This window comes from Struthio camelus, chromosome 2 (genome assembly GCF_040807025.1).
Source record: "Struthio camelus isolate bStrCam1 chromosome 2, bStrCam1.hap1, whole genome shotgun sequence".
NCBI classification, from domain to species: Eukaryota; Metazoa; Chordata; class Aves; order Struthioniformes; family Struthionidae; genus Struthio; species Struthio camelus.
In genome coordinates, this window is record NC_090943.1 from 24,860,545 (window position 1) to 24,876,903 (window position 16,359).

At 43.2% G+C, this 16,359-nt stretch overlaps 1 protein-coding gene across 3 annotated transcripts in view; it reads left to right on the top strand.

Annotated features, from left to right (window-relative positions):
- The first annotated feature begins 5,454 nt into the window (after positions 1–5,454).
- NMT2 (N-myristoyltransferase 2) overlaps positions 5,455–16,359 on the top strand; it is a 33,770-nt gene continuing 22,865 nt past the window's right edge. Inside the window, exons 1-3 of one of the 3 annotated variants that reach the window (XM_068934696.1) lie at positions 5,592–5,717; positions 13,903–14,038; positions 14,872–14,923. In XM_068934696.1, coding sequence (XP_068790797.1) covers positions 5,657–5,717; positions 13,903–14,038; positions 14,872–14,923 — 249 coding nt within the window. In that variant the 5' untranslated portion in view covers positions 5,592–5,656. Of the gene's footprint in view, positions 5,718–13,902; positions 14,039–14,871; positions 14,924–16,359 lie in introns of all 3 variants that reach the window. The other 2 variants (XM_068934694.1, XM_068934697.1) reach the window with 2 other exon arrangements.

Here is a 16,359-nt window from a genome sequence, read left to right on the forward strand (position 1 = left end):
TTTGCGGTAGTAAAGCATCTCTCTCTTCTGGGAGCCAGAGAGGTTAGCCTTGCCTCTCTGGGGAAATTGTCTCTCCCAGATCCTGACGCTATCAGTGCTCCATCTGACTCTTGCAGCTCAGCAAAATATATCAGGTGCTGCTGCTGCTGTCACTAGCACTGCATTAAACTGCACTTTCCAGAGTGTTTGCCTGTCCCATCTACAAAACTTCTACAAAATAAACATCCATATGATATATCTGTGAAACTCACCTTAATTCTGTCTTAATGCTAGGCGAGTTTACTAGTATCGCCACACAACTTTGTTCTAAAAAAGCAGAGTTGAGCTGCTTCATTAGCAAGCTGGAAAATTAAAACAAATGGGAAATAAAATACCAAAATATAAACTTGACTCTATTCCTGATACCAAAATACTTTTTCTGTCACTACTGAGGCATATCTTGCCTCAAGCTATCTTGAAACTCAACCCATCTGTGCTGTATGCTACTTCTGAGTAAGTCCTTACAACTGGTTTGGGATGCTTCCTGGAACAACCGCCTGTCTCTCATATTGTTGTCGGTAGCTTGGCATGTGAAACTGCTGAACATGAGTTTCCAGTGTCACACCTTCAATAAAAACTTCTAGTGCTTGCCTTCAAACAATGGAATACTGAGGACAGAGGCAATTTTTATTTCCATGGGCACTAGTGACACCAACATCAGGATGCTAGCTGTAGTTCTCTTGTTTGTATTTTTAAGGGGATGTTGAAAAAAGTTAAGGCAGGTGAGGAAGACATCTACAGAAGTGATTTGGGATCTAGAGTGTATGCCTTACATTATTTAAACTTCTAAGATCTGTTATAAACCACACGCTAGACGTGCTGCCAGTTGATGGTTAATCCAATAGGCAAGATCCGAAAAAGCCCTGTAGAGTCAAAGGAGTTAAGACATCCCTATCCCCGGTGTTTCTTGGCTAGTTTAGATGGCTCCCCACTTGGTAGCCTAGATGTCTTTCAAGCTCACTTTGGGCACTGAATTTTGAGTATTTTTAAGGCCCCATTTTGACTTTCAGATTTCACCATGTGAGTCATCTAGAAACAAGTTAAACATTGCAACACAAAAGTCCATTTGGGGATTTCAGCCTATGTTCATATGCTAACATCCAAAATGGCTCAAAGCGTCTCAGAATTGCAGGCAAAGGTTAATTTGGGGTACTCAAGAGAAGGGCATGACTGTATCTGTCATAGAAAGTGGAGGAAATAGAACCTGGAAAGAGAGCTAGGACAGGCAAAGGTGCAAAAAGCTGGGATTTGTGGCAGTGCAGAGGATCTCCTATACACTGGTCTGTTACATGGTGGCTGACACTGGTGTGAGCAGCCAGGCAGAGCTATGGCTGTAGTCTTTTCCTTGACCTTTCTCTTCTCCTTTCCCAGCAATTTGTTGCTGTAAGTGACTAGATATTCTGGCTACGTTTAGAAGCAAACTCGGACTCCATACTAAAACGCTGAAGACTCCACTGAAAATAAGCAACTTGCATTAATCCATCAAGTGCTGGAATTATTTAACTGATTTTATTGTACGCTGTTTAGTATTCAGTGAAGTGTATCTGCTGATTAGGAATTCCGTTCTCCTTTGTCTATTCATTTTTTAGCTTTCTTGTAAAATTACTGTGCTTCTTTTTTAATCTTTACAAAATGAAAGGCTATTATCTTCCTGATGCATCCAGGAAGGGGGCTTTTTATCAATTAACAAGACAGTGATTCATACCCTAACAAACACAGGCTCTTTACTTTTTAAGTTTACAATGAAACATATAGCTTTTGGTGATCTGCTTAGATTGAACAAGCCTGTGGGTTATGTCTGCATTACTTGTACAGAGGGGCACTGGGAGGTCCCAGACGCACCCACCTGCCATAACAGAGCCCTTGCAAGTAGAGATGCCTGCAGGCTACTGGCAGGCAGCCTGTGTGGGCATATTGGGTGCCACCCATGCTGCTGACTGCGCTAATGGTATACTGGCAGCGTACTCAGCTACCTCAGCATGGCTGGGCATGTGGGGTCCTGAACTTGAGGGGTACCTTTTTTACACCTTGCTGCTGTATTTGGGGAAGACACGTATATATATGACAGCCAAAATCTATCAGGTAGTGCAACTACTGAAGAGTGTCTGAGGTTTATGGAATGAATTTACACCTTCTAGGGATCTGTCTGCTAACGTCAGAAACAGAGGAAACGACATTGGAGAAATCCTCGGTGCAAGAGGTGCATACCTCTCCCTTCTGATCAACTTCTCTGCTTGTGGTATAAGCAGAAGTCGCAGCTTTATGAAACTCAAAAGACAATTCAGTGCTGTTATTTGGCCTTGCAACAGTCAAATCTGGAGTATATTCTCAGTTGTGCCTCTTGGGAAGTAAGGTGTAATTGCCCTAAGTAGGGCTGTTAGAGTAGCCCTTCAGGGACGCTGTGAAGGCTCAAAGAGCGCAGCTCGGCAGCTATGCGCTTCCTGATCACGCTTCCAGGGAGGCCTTTGCACAGGGGCAGCAACCGAGAGCGAGACATTATTGTCCCTGTGTACGGCATGAAGAGTCAGAATACGGCAATCCTAGCCGTCTCCAATATCCCCTACAGTTTTTTTCCGTAACTAACTACCAGGCTTCCCATACTCCGTTCTCCTCAATGTGTTGATGAAAATTGTGGTAAAGAACAGAAGATGGCTTAAAACCACAGTCTGTCTAACAGAATGACTCAGTATCGGTCTTTAGTCATTGACATATTGTTCCTCACTTTCTCCTACACATTATTGGAAAAACATACAAATTAAAACTATTACTAACCACTAGGTTAACTCCTCTCCCTGCAGCTGTTCACCATTACCTTTTTTTGTTATTTAAAAGTATTTGGAATTGTGCCTATGTTCTGAGATTTCCTTTCCCTTACACAGGACAACTGACTGAAGTTAAGAAGTTCACTTCCAAAAGTCACTTCAAACTGTGGTAATGTGGTAGGCATGTTTCCCCTCTGAACTACAGCGATGGCTTCACGCTGTGAGGTCATACGTGGCCAAGTGTTAATTACACACTCCATCAGTTTTGCGATAGTCGAGGGTAGGCCACTTATCTATTTTTTTTTCTCTCTCCCTTTGCTCATTTATGGAAGATACACATCGCCTTAACAATTTAGCCATGTTCAGGAACAGAATTGGGTTTCACCTGTTTTTAAAGATAGGTAAGCTATGTCACCGTTTATTTGATTTGGAGTATGCTGGTTGAGTAGTTTCTAGCCTTGTTAATTTAGTGCCCTTGAATTTTTCAGTCATCACAGCTAGGATTTGAAAACTACCAAGACAGAAAATACCTGTCAGATAATGGAAGTTCAACATAGTTTGCAGGCACAGAAAATTTGAATATGGTCATGAAAGGAGATACATCAGAATTTATCATGATAGGTCCTGCATTTGCTAAAACCATATTGCATTACCCATTCAGATACCTTGAAAACGGAAGTTTTCTTCACGTGGATGGAAATATCCATGGCAAGGAGATTTGCTTAGCTTCTCTTCTAACTTAATTGCTCCTCCTTAATTGCTCTGTCCTCAAATCATTCTAGGCAAAGCCACATGTTAGAATCCTATCAGCGCAGGTTTCACGCCCGTGGTAAAGTTCATGTTGTGAAGAAAAATTAAGACATATTACACCTGTTTCCATGTCATCATAATTCTTCGTCACCTCATTATTTTGGGGTTTAAAATCATATAGTCGTTTTCAAAATTCAAATGGAAGGTGTAGGAGAACATGAGAGCACTCTTATTACCATGTTTATTCTAGCAACCCAGCAAAGGGGTAAAAGAGTGCACCCTGCCCAGGACACCACTGGAAAAGCACAGAGGAGAAGAAAGTTGCCAGGAAGAGCAAGAATTGCCAGAGAAAACTGGGGGCAGAATCAGGTAGTGAAAAGTCACTTCCTACTGCTTCAAGTTTCATTAGACTGGCTGTTAGATTTTACATTTACCTCATTGTCTTTCCCTCTGTCTTTTCATAACAAAGTGTGAGGGGCTCACACAAGTCCACCTGTGGCACACAACAAATATTAAGTGATTATTTAACAGTGCAAGGGTGGCACTTTCCGCCAGACTTCACTATACAACCAGGCTTAGAACAAGGGAGTCGGGAGGCAGCTTAGGAGAATCTTTGTAGTTGAAAGGCAGCTCACAGGATCTTTCCCCATTACCTCATTTGTCCTGCACTCTTCGAGAATCCTAGGTATTTGAATTACAAGTTCCTGCGGCAACTCGCATGTTTTAAAGGACCAAGTGCGATGGGACTCGGAGTGGCACAGAATTGGTGCTCGGTATGCACAGGTGCAGAGTTTGACTGAGAAGAGAGCAGCCAAGCAGCGCACAGCTGGAGGAACATCTAGCTGTCTCCTGCTTGGCCAGTGAGATCTTCTATTTGACATTACCTCTGCAGCATCTGGTAGAGCAAAACATGACACAACCTGACTTCATAAATGGGGAAAAAAAGTCTTCCTCCCATGAAGTGACTTTCAAGAGGGTGGCAGGGATAAGGAGAAATTACAATGGGTGCATATTACTTTTACGTTTTAGTGCAATGTTTGCCAGCACTGCCAGACCATGCGTTCAAACATTCTGAATTTCACCTAGCAGTCTTGATACGACCATGGAAATCCCAGCAGTTCAACTAATTAATGCAAGTTTTTTTTTCTCCTTGTTTTCTTGGTCTTGAATTTTTAAGATTCGAACTCCCTTTTTTCTAGCATGGAACTTGTAGGAAATAAACTTGGAAAATTACTGTAAAAATTTTGAGTTCTCACAGACACGTAGGGTTAGAAGCAGCCTCCTGTGCCATCACGTCTGGTACCACAGACAGGCACAGCGTGGAGTACTTTTAGCAAACTGATGCAGTAGCACAATAAAATGGTGGCGTTTTTGGCCTCTACAACTTCTCCTGTCAGGCTGTTCCAGGTTCTCAGAAGCGCGAGGCCTCTGAACTTCCAGCCTAAATTATTCCTGCCTGTTTGTTTGTTTTGGGGCCAGCACCGTCCTTTAAGTTCAACAGTAACAAGCTCGGAGATGGGACCTCAGGAGAGCACCAAGTGTTGCAAAAGCCGGTGGCTGCGCAGAGGAAAGGCCACGGAGGCGCCAACAGCATCTACCAGCAGCAACTTCGGTGGCACAACGCAGCATGAAAACGAAAGGTAGGAAGTTGGCGAAAGGCACTCGCGTGCTGCTACGGGCTGCCGGCTGCAGCCCCACCGACTGACCGCGAGGCCTGGCTCGCCCACGGGCCCGTCCTGCCCACGCCGCCAACGCCGAGGGGAGCCCCAGCCCGCGGGCGGGCAGCTGAGGGCGGCTGGCGGCCGGCGGCACGTTCCCCCCCGGGGAGGGCGGCAGGGCCCGCAGGCCGCGCCGCGCAGCCCCCGCCCCGCCTCGCCGCCGCGGCCCGCAGGCGCCGGCGGGCGGCGGCCTCCCGCGGCTGCCGGTGCTGCTGCCCCGGCCGGCGCGGGCGGGGAGGACGGCCGCTAGAGGGGGCTCCCCCGGGCTGCCTCTGCCCGCGCCCCGCTTCCTTTCATAGGCTGCGGCGCCGCCCCCCGCCCTCCCTCCTTCCCCCGTGATGGCGGAGGACAGCGAGTCTGCGGCCAGCCAGCAGAGCCTGGAGCTGGATGACCAGGACACCTGCGGCATCGACGGCGACAATGAGGAGGAGGCCGAGCACGCCAAGGGGTAGGGGGGCGCCCGGCGGGCTCGGCTCGCCTCGGCTCGGCTCGCCGCGGGCTGCGCCGCGGGGAACGCGGCGCTGCCGCGGCGGGGGCTGGGGCGGACGCGGCCATTGTGCGGGGCGAACCGAGCCGAGCCGAGCCGCGCCGCCGCAGAGAGCTCCGCGGCGGGCGGGCGGCAGGGCCAGGTGAGCGCAGCTCCTGTCAGGCGCAGGCCGCCTGCATGGCGGCGCGGCCGCTTCCCCGCCGCGTCTGCGCCTGTGCCGCCGCCGCCGCGGAGCGAGACCCCGCCGGCAGCCGCCCTCCGCCCGCCGTGCCCCGGCCCTTCCCTTTGCGGCCGCCCGGAGCCCGCCGGCCCCGGCAGCGGGCGGCCGGGCCGGGCCGGGCTGTGGCGGCGCCGCGGGGCCCGGAGTGCGGAGCGGGCGCTGTGGTCGCTCCCGGCGCACGAGCGGTAAACCCTGGCTTTGCTGATTTACTTATTTACCGCGATTTCTCCGGGTTTTTTTTTTTTGTGTGTTTGGTTTGGTTTTGTTTTTTTAGTTTTGGATGCGAGTTTTCTTATTTCTCCCTTGCCCTTTCGGCAGCACGGCGGAGTCGGTCGCGGCGCTGGGGTGCGGGAGCGCGTGGGGCGCCCCCTCTGCCCGCGCGCTCCGCCGCTCCCGAGGGAGGGGCGCCCCCGGCTCGCCCCCTCCGCCGATCTCCCCGCTCCCAGACCTTTTCCGACGCGCTCTCTGGCCGTCTGTCATGCGCTACGTTACGGTACCCCTCCTACGCAACGTCATCTATTGTCCAAAAGGAAATATTAGCTCTAAATCCACATGTTCTGGAGAGTTGAGCGTGTGTTTTGTCGAGACGTGAACTACAGCAGATACTGGTGTTTTTGTTGTAGTCCCTTCTCTCCTCTCACTGCGCAGCTTAAATCTTCCCACGCTGCAGATCAGATTTCTCCTCTGGGTGCTTGGGAAGAAAAAAAGATAGGTGGCCCACGCGCGCGGGCCCCTTGCACCTGATTGACGTTCCAGCGTGTTCTGCCTGGCCCCAGCTGGGCGCAAGGAGCTTCCTCCGCAGTTTGGGGCCCTGCAGGGAGGGGAGCAGGGGGAACGTATTTTAAAAATTGACTTCATTTAAATTTACCTTTTTGCTTTTTGGATTAGAAAATATGCTGGCAAAGAGAAAATGCTTTGTTGTCACAGCTAGGAGTGGCTCACGTAGCCTGAAGTAGAAATAGTTTAATTTGTAAACCACTACACACACATCTTCCCCATGAATTTCTGATTCGTTTGGCTGAGAGCATTTCTGAAGGTGATTGATGTTGGAGGATGCAGAATACTTGTAAGCTGCATGTCGACTCCTGCCCCTCGGATTTGCTTGGCAACAAGCAGCTCTGCATCTTAAACATGGTGAGGAAAAATCTGAGAGAGGTAGAAGGGCTGACTTGTTTGAAAAGTAGGAAAGGGAAAAACTTCCTCCGTTGCCACTCTCTCAGCACATTTTTGGCAAGCGTGCTAAAATAATTGTGTAAAAAAATTATTGTAATGTGAGGCTAGGCTATTGACAAAAGGGACAGGATAATTTTTAATTATCTTGGGGCTTTTGTTATATTTGTTTGCATAACTATGCCGCTGTTTGGCTTCCAAATTCATAAAAGAAACACCACTAAAAATAGTGAATGATTATTTATTGCTCTTCGTAGACGCCAACCTGACGTGCCTGGCCAGATTGTTTGATGGCTTGGTAATGGCTGTCTAGAATTCATTCCGATGTTATTCCTGCTCTGATTTCTTCTCCTGCTTGTTTTCGTGATCGAGCTGTAGTTGCCTTGTGCTGTATATCTGGTCTTGCGGCTGTGCACTCGGGCTGCTTTGACAGGGGGTGCAGAAGCAGTGTATAAGCTGCAGCAGTGGAACAAAGAATTGCACTTCAGCATGCTCTGCATCGTAGCTTGCCGTTGTGCTCCAAGTTAGGGCCCTAAGCTTTGTGGGACAACTAATGTGGCTATGGGCCATACGCTGCGCTCTCCAAAATTTGTTTTTGTTGAATATCCAAAATGTATTTTAATGAGTATTTCAAAGAAGCCACTTTATTCATCTTGGAAATATCCAGCTTCTTATTCAAAGTAATGTACATGAAGTTTAGTGAAGTAAATGGTAGGTCATTCAAGTAGAAAAAAGCCTCTAAATATTAGACATCAGTTTCTTATCAGGCTTTGATCCATGGAGTCTAGTACTAATTACTGTTTTATTTTCTCATAATTTTTGAAGATCTGGTTTGTTACTCTTTATCTGCAGGCCAAAGCGTTTGAACAAATTTCATCAAATGAAAAGTCTTACATTACAGCAAACACAACAATATTTTAAGATCTCTTCCAGATCTAGGAAATTAACTCATGGTAGTAGGAGCCCATGTTCCCTATTGTAATGTATTTATTTTTGCAGTAGCTTTAAAATTTGCTTTGAATTTTCAGATTAGTTTTTATATAATTAAGTATTTCGTAAGCAGTCCTACAACTTAAAATTGTGACTGTGGCAATGACTTGTTAACTTCTGAATGGTCTGCATTGCTGCTGATGAATATTTAATGTCATCCTATCTCAACTGCTACTTTCTTATAAGGAGGTAGACTGTGTTCTGCGTGTCAGTCTCTAGTAAGACTGGAAGGTGTATGAAGTTGCTCTGAAACTGTTTCTTGACATTTGAAATTGCACCTTTATAATACTAACCCCAAATAGATATGGTGTGTGTGTATGTATATATATATATATATATATATATATATATGCATGAATTGATTTTTAGTTTACTCTTGGGTTTTTTTGATGTGCTTGAGCACTGAATGACTGCAGCAGAACATAACAATTTATAGCTCTCAACTATGCAAGTGTCTTTGTCCTCTGTGCTCCTGTTTTCTAGATGCAAGATTATGTATGTTGTGTGACTCATATTGCTATTCTCCTGTTCTGTCTCTGCAGTATGTTCCTGATAGATGCATTCTGCTGTACTTGTTTGGTTTCATAATAAAATGTTGTTTACCAAGTAGCTTTTTTAGTGTGTATGTAGATAAAAATTGTGTTTATTGCACCTGACTCCACCTTGCTGAGCCCAGCTTTGTGTTCATTGTAAAGAGCTCCCTATACTGTATGATAGAAGGGGTTAGAACAGAGAATATTTAATAAGCAGATGAGGAAAATTAATAACCTTTAAACAAAAAAGTCTCCTTCCCACCCCTAAACCCTCATAAATGCTTTCCTTTGAACATTTTATTAGCATAATCCTTTAATTATGATTCTATAGCAGCTTTATAAGCAGTACTACTTTCAGTTTTTTTTAAAAAAATACAATTTTTAAGGCACTGGAGGAAGAGTTCTGCTTTGACAGGTGAGACTTAACTCCTAGAGTATAGCCTTACAGGCTTGAAGGAGGGGTAGACGAAACATGCTAAGCTTTGGGGAGTACCTGTTATATCAGGGTTTAAGGCATACTAGTAGGTTTTCATGCTCAAAAAAACCTGTGCATTTCCAAGTACTGAAATGTATGAAAATGAAGCCTTAGTCCAGGACAGTTGTTACCAGTAGTAGTTTTAGCAGTGAAATTTGAAGGACTTAAGACTTTCATGTCAGCATACTTTTTATTCTCTCAAAATGGTGGTCCTCTAATACTGCAGTAGGAAAGCCCTTTGCACATAAGCCTCCGTTTTCTGCATGAACCAGGGACAGCCCTAGTATAAATAATGTAACTTTGCTGTTTGTTACGGTCTGGCCTATATACATGAGATCTAATTTTTATGATCCAAGAGATCTATATAGGGTGTGCAGAACTGTAGTTTTGCAACCTCACTTACTCATAGAGAGACAAAAATATGGTGAAGGAAAAAAACCATACAGGCCTAGGCCTTTGCGACTTAAAAATAAACATCTGAAATACATGTTTGGTTTTAGAAGTGAGAAATTTCTGACTTAAAATTGCCACCCCACATAATTTAAAACATATGTTAGTATTACAAGAAGCTGTTTCTGCTAAAGCAGCATTTAATGTTCAAAAATGATGATTAAAATAACACTGAAGAATACTCACTGGGAAAGATGATCTCAAATCAAAAGCAAGGGAACTGAAACAGTTTGACCACCTGAGTGGAATAACTATAATACTCCTCCTGCTTCTTTGAACATCTGAGCTTTTCATAATTTTGTTCAGAGCACCCTAAAGTAAGTTTCTCAGCATTTGCCACACTCCTCCCTAAGTGCAGCAGATATTCCCATTTTTCGGATTTAAAAAAATGCACACTGGGAGAAGGACAAGTCTGCAAAACACCAGATGTGTGTACATAAGTGGAAAGGTATGTGGGTGGGATCATGGGCTTACATGTGTAACTTGCAGGCAAAATCATAAAAACGTGGGCCTAAATAACTTTTGCAAAGTCATGCCTACAGCCTGTTTCTGTGGCAGAGTTGAATTTTCTTTGGGACAGAGCAAGGTCTCTTGACTCTTCTTTTGCCTTAGCTGAGGTTTGGTTTGTGCATCGCTTTAGTACTGGCCTCAACTCTTTCTTATTCATCATACTGGTAAAACCATCAGGGTAGATGCAGTGAGAAGTGTCACGAGCCACGTCTGCACTGGGGACACACTGGTGTGCAGGGTTGCTCTCTGGTCAGCAAAGTGCCCCTAGGGTCGGTGCAGCTCTGCTAGACTGGGAAAGTCGACTCGTCACCGCGGCCAACGCCGATTGTTCTTCTTAGTGCAACCAAGCCTGGCCTACGTAACAGGCTGGACTGGGGCAGATGTGGGTGACCTGATGCATGAAAACGTACATTTCCTGACCTGACAGCAAGACGTAGCCTTAAACTGAATTGCATATCCTTACCCTCCTTCCTACACAGGACTGCTTTTTGTTCTCATAGACTGCACTCAAAGTTGTATTACTATACCTGTAGCAGGGTAGTTAAGAAAAAGACATTGTATGCTTTGAAGGTCATCTTTCATAAAAAGGTAAAGCTATTTTTTTTCCAAAATTCTAAGACTGAAAGTAAGAGTGAGATATTTATTTTTAGGGTGCTATAGGTATATCTGAACAGACAAAGGAGAACTGAGATTTTTAGTCAGCACACAAGAATGTTTGAAAAAAAAAAGACTTTTAATAGGAGTCTTTGCTATTAATGTTGTTACCTTTGCATATCCTTTGTGCTGTCGTGTCCAGCATAATAGCTACATGCTGAGTAAGAACATTCCTCTCCTCCCAGTCATTCTTACTCCTAGTTTTAAAGCATCTTTATTCTTTTCAAGGCTGAGTATGAGAAGGGTGAAGAATATCGAGATTTATTTTGTTTTACTTTTGTCTTCGTTAGCCCAATATCTCCGTTTCTAGCTTGTATTGGACGGGCCTGTTTATTCAGTAGAAGTTTCCGCGTGCTGCCGCTGCCAAATCTCTGGGCTGCAGGCGTGCCTCAAGACTTGAAGGACAAACCGATCTCTCTTTAAATTCTCTTCCCCTCTTCTGTGAACTACACCAGTAATGAAAGACTGACATAAGCAGCAGACTGCATATAAATAACTACTCTGAACAGTTCCTGGATGACCTGTCGGACAAAAGATACAAATATTTATTTGTAACAGGCAGCGTGAAAGTTCTGAAAGTGAAGGTCATAAACCAAAGCTGGGGTTTGGGAAGATACGTAGTCTAGAGATGGTAGAAGAAAGAAGAGGGAAAAGTTATTCAAGAAAATTTCAAACACTTTTAAGGTGGCTAAATCTACTTTTCTTTATTTCACAGCTGGAGTCATGAATAAGAAACCAAAACTCTTGTTTCCTCTCCCTGACCTCAAATAGATTAAAAAAAATAAGTGATTTTAAATGCCATGTATCTTTCTTGGCAATTTAGTCCTATCTTTTCTCTTTTCCTTCTTAAAATACGCATTTCTGTATGAAAAAGACCTTGAGCTGGTCAAAGAACAAACTAAGATTAGGCTGGTAAAAGTACAGTTTAACTGGGGATAACATCAGTAAAGCTTGGCAGAGCTGCTTTTTCTCCATAGCTGCCAAACTTTTGTTTTGGTTTGGTTTTTTGTTGGTACAGTCATTCATGATTTCACTGAACTAAATAAAGCATTGACCCTCAGGTAGTCCCAGGGAGCACAGCTCCACTGTGGAGTATTTGGGGCCAGCTCCTGGAGCTGTGCTCGTTGATCTCAGAGCTGACTCCAGGCGCAGGACATGCTGACGCTGTAATAGCTCGTAGAAGAGTTATGTTCAACGTCAAAGCCCTTGTGGGTCAGTCTGAGGGTGCAGTGGCATCGTTTGTTGTATGTGAGATGTTAGGGGAAAAAGCAAGTTTGTGGGCAGGTCAAAGCAGGCCAAACAGTACCTGTTAAAACGAATCTTAATGAAAGTGATATCACTTTCTGTAGTATTTTTGTTTCAGTTTGGACAGAAGTGGGGAAGTCCTAGAAAAGTTAGGTTTTCTTGTGCAGCGTGGGTTTTGGCGAGGCGGGGGGGGGACAGATGGCATTTTTCAAATGTTCTTTTCTCCTCTACGTGGTTGTTTACTGCTACGCTCTTATCTTTTGGGTAACTGCTTGGATCTGATCTAAAAAGGTCACACCTTTATAACTCTGTGTCCTCTTCTTGTAGCATAACTTAATCTAGTGTAACTGTGAATGTTAAGGGCTTCTCAGGATCAATCATTCGCTAAAGGCTGTTTTAGGAGAACAATAATAATGTCACAAAACTGAGTCTTTAGCTGGTTGAATTTTTGATTAATTGCAGGTTTTTGGCCTTCAAGTTGGATGTTTGCATGTTTTATTAGCTCTAGCAGCTTCAGCTCTGACAAGGCGTAGCTGCTAAGACAGGACATCGTGATCTTGAAAGTTAGCATGTCACAGCAGAAAAACACAGCCCTTACACATGCTGTTCTTAACTTTTGTGTTCGAGTTCTCTTTCCTTGGTTTGCCTGTGTCATATCTGATCAAGGGATTTTCTCTTCTCAAGCAGACTTAAAATAAGCAATTCTCTGTTACTGTGACTTTTTTTTTTTTTTTTTTCATTGAAAGAACCCAAGAGCCCTGAACCCTACTGGCTGCCTTGAGCTCCATTATGTACGTACGTTTTTGTCAGGAGATTAACCTCCCGAAGAGCATTCGGTGTTCGCTGACTCATTCGCTCGTTATTTGCCTTCTGCTTGAGAGTGGCCAATACCTCCCACACTTTGCAAGTTCTAATCTAATCTTTTTTCTGTATCTTGATTATTTGGTTCGTTTGCATCTCCTTAAAGAAAGGAGTTGCATTATCAGTAGCCAAAATATGCCCGAATCTGCAAGTGTAATGTATGCTGCATGTTTTTTCATTAAAGTTGACCCACTAGGACTAATTGTTTTAAAAAATCAAATTTTTTGGATAGTTTTAATGCTGTTGCTTACTGAGATTTGAGCAAGACTTTTATCACTACCTAAATTAGAAGCAAAATTCCCTGAAAACAGAATGTTTTAAATTGGATTCTTCTCAAATTTAAATGTCCCTGATGGTTGAACATGAAGGGAAATGAACACTGGGCCATTAGTAGTTACTGAATTTTGCAGAAGGATGCTTCCAAATCTTGATGGAATTTATGCTTCTAAATCCATAAGAGACCCTTAGGTCTTCTGGAAATTCCACCCCGACCTAGAACTGAATGTAGTGGAGCAGGTCAACTGGCCTGTGATTAAGGAGATGTGGGGTCTTTAGCCATCTTGGCACATGGAAACAATCACTTTTAGAGGTGTAAGAAAAATATTCTCCTACCGTATGCGTCTTCCTTCCTTGAAATCTTTGGTCCCATTTTCTCTGCAAAATGGTCCTTGCTAGATAAAACAGTTCTGTAGGCTGGTGAACCTGCTACCATGTATATGGGGATGGTCTTTTCACATTTGTGTGGAGTAATAGCTTTGAGAAGAGTGCTGACTGTTGTATTGTGTCACAATTTGAGACTATTGTGTTGAAATGCCCTATTGTGCAGGGGTTTGGATATAAATGCTTAATTGCAGGAAGATTTTCATCAAAACACTCCCTCCTCCCACCTTGCTTCATTTCCCCAACCTTTTCCTTACGTTTAAACTGCTGTTAGATTTTTCGTGTATAAAACTGCTGGTTTTTCCACATTTAAGTTTTTTAATTTTAAGCTTGACGGTATTGATTTTTCTCATTGCACATTCTCTGAATTTCTGGCAGAAGTCCTGGAGGGGATTTGGGAGCGAAGAAGAAGAAAAAGAAACAGAAGAGAAAAAAAGAGAAACCAAATTCTGGAGGCACCAAATCAGATTCTGCTTCTGACTCCCAGGAGATTAAAATTCAACAGCCTTCAAAAGTGAGAGTCTTGTTCTATTTTAATTTGCATTGCTTTTTGTGAAAGTGAGCTGGTAGGTACTGTCTTAACACGTCTGAGTTAGACAAATGTAGCTGAGATTACTGTCCTGAATAGAGACAGAAGCATGGTAAGTCCTGATGTTTGCAGCCTGCATGAAGCTAGCCAGAGAGTCATTGTAGTCACTGAGGTGGTGTACTGTGAGAAAAGCAGAGGTGGTGGTGTTTTGTCTTTTTTTGTTGCTGTTGTTTTTTCATCAGTTAGAGTTCAGTCTGGTGAAAGCTTTGCAGCAGAGAATCTTAATCTGCAATGGTGATGTTTTTTAAATATATTTTGTTTGATAAATTGCTTTTAGGTTAGCCATGTTTTAATGCAGCTTAGTGCATACTCAGTTACTTGAACAGCATAATACTGTCTCACAACAAGCACCACCAGTAGGAGGGAAGGACGAATAAGTTTATGCTGATGGTTATAATACATATGATGCTATATTTTAGTGTTTTACACACACACACGCACACAAAAACAAAAAAAAATCCACAGACCAGTCTTATGGGAAATCTTACCTGAGGTACACCTGCTTTGCTAACTGGACTCTCATTTGGGCATGTCATCTAACACAAAACGCAGTCATCTCTAACACAGATTACAGATACAGATCAAAGAACCTTTTTGTCATCTGAAAGGCCTCTGCTGTAAATAAGAATGCAAAATTGTGTGAGAGGGCATACAGCCTTTGTGGGCTTTGTGATAAAATAGCATTGTTTATGTGCTTTTGACTACCTTGTTCTAAATACATGGTCAATAATATGGCTTGGTGGCTTTTTAACATACAGCTTTTATCTCAAGAGAAATATCAGCCTGAGAACTGAAGTTTATAACATGATGGTAAGAAAGTTCATGGACCATTGAGCGTGTTGAAGTAGTTATATTTGCTTTATTAGACTAATGTAGAGAAACTTGCTCTATTATATCAGTAGTGGCATTAATCCTGTAGCATATGTCAAGTACAACGGGTTATCAACTAATTTTAGAAAGTTGTGTTCTGCTTTGTTAACATTCTGGTAGGTCTAGCGTTGTCCGTATAAATCTTTTCTGTGTCAACCTCATTGCTTTGAATGGGCAAATTTGGCCGCAGGGATGTTTTAAAATATGTAGAGAGATCTTAAGTACTCTTTAATCTCACCATGCTCTTTGGTATTGTTTTTCTATAAAGCACGTGGCATGAACTGCTAATGCAAGAATTTTGTTTGCAAGCAATAACCAAGTAACCCCAAATTCATTTATAACTGGAGTAAGGTCAGTTTTAATATTAACATAAAGATATAGTTCATTGCTACTATATCTTGGGAGTTCTTTTATTTCCTGCTGACCAAATTTATTGTTCTATATGCTGCATCGAATTGCATTAGAAAGAAGCTGCTTCACTTTTTTGATTTTGTGTACAAGGCTTGAGTCCTCAGGACCCTGCAATCTTTTACAGCATTCCTCTGGCATACACTGTGGCCCACTTGTGTTTTGCAAATGGGGAAGCTTACCCGTGTTCTAAGCTATTTATTTACAGTGGCACTCTTGGTGATTATTTTACTGGCATGAAAAGTTTAGCCAGTTTGTTAGAAATGTTGCAAAGTTTTCTGTTTTATAGGCATACAAGAGAAGCCTTTAAGTCTTTTTCTCAAGCTGTAGGCAGTTAAACCATTTTACTATTCTTATGCAGTCTTTAATTTTTCTCTAGTTAGAAACGTGACAGTGTTGGTTTGCTTTGCACTCTGCTGAGTTCTTGGGTATACACACTAAGATGAGTTTTTCTGTCTTAGAAAACTATTTGGTTTTGGATTTTTCAAAACTGCCTTAGAATGTTGAGCTGGGTCAATGTGGAAAAGTATATTTATTTCCTCTGCAGCTAAAGGGATATTTTGATTACATATTCCTTGTGATACTTGAAATATATTAAAGAAGACAAACTTTTAGTGTTTGCTTGCTCTTGGGAGAAGGGAGTTTGACAAAATGTTTCAGAGGGAAGGGACATTATTTACCTTGCATCTAAGAATATATGCAAGATTGCCAGGTAGTACTCAGTGGAGTACTACCTGGTTGAAGATGGTTTTTAAAAATGGATATTGCAGTGGGCTGAGGATTTAAACAACTATAGCAATCAGGAGATCAGAAAAACAGAACAGTGAGTTTCCTTGGCATCTCCCTCTCTCATTTGTGGTATTGGACTTGTTGAACACAGCAGTAAGTGCTTGTTAGGGATCTGCATTGTGTGCTTAAGGTGACCTTTAGGACACTTGACTGCCTATCTCATGGGACTTTGTTTTAGA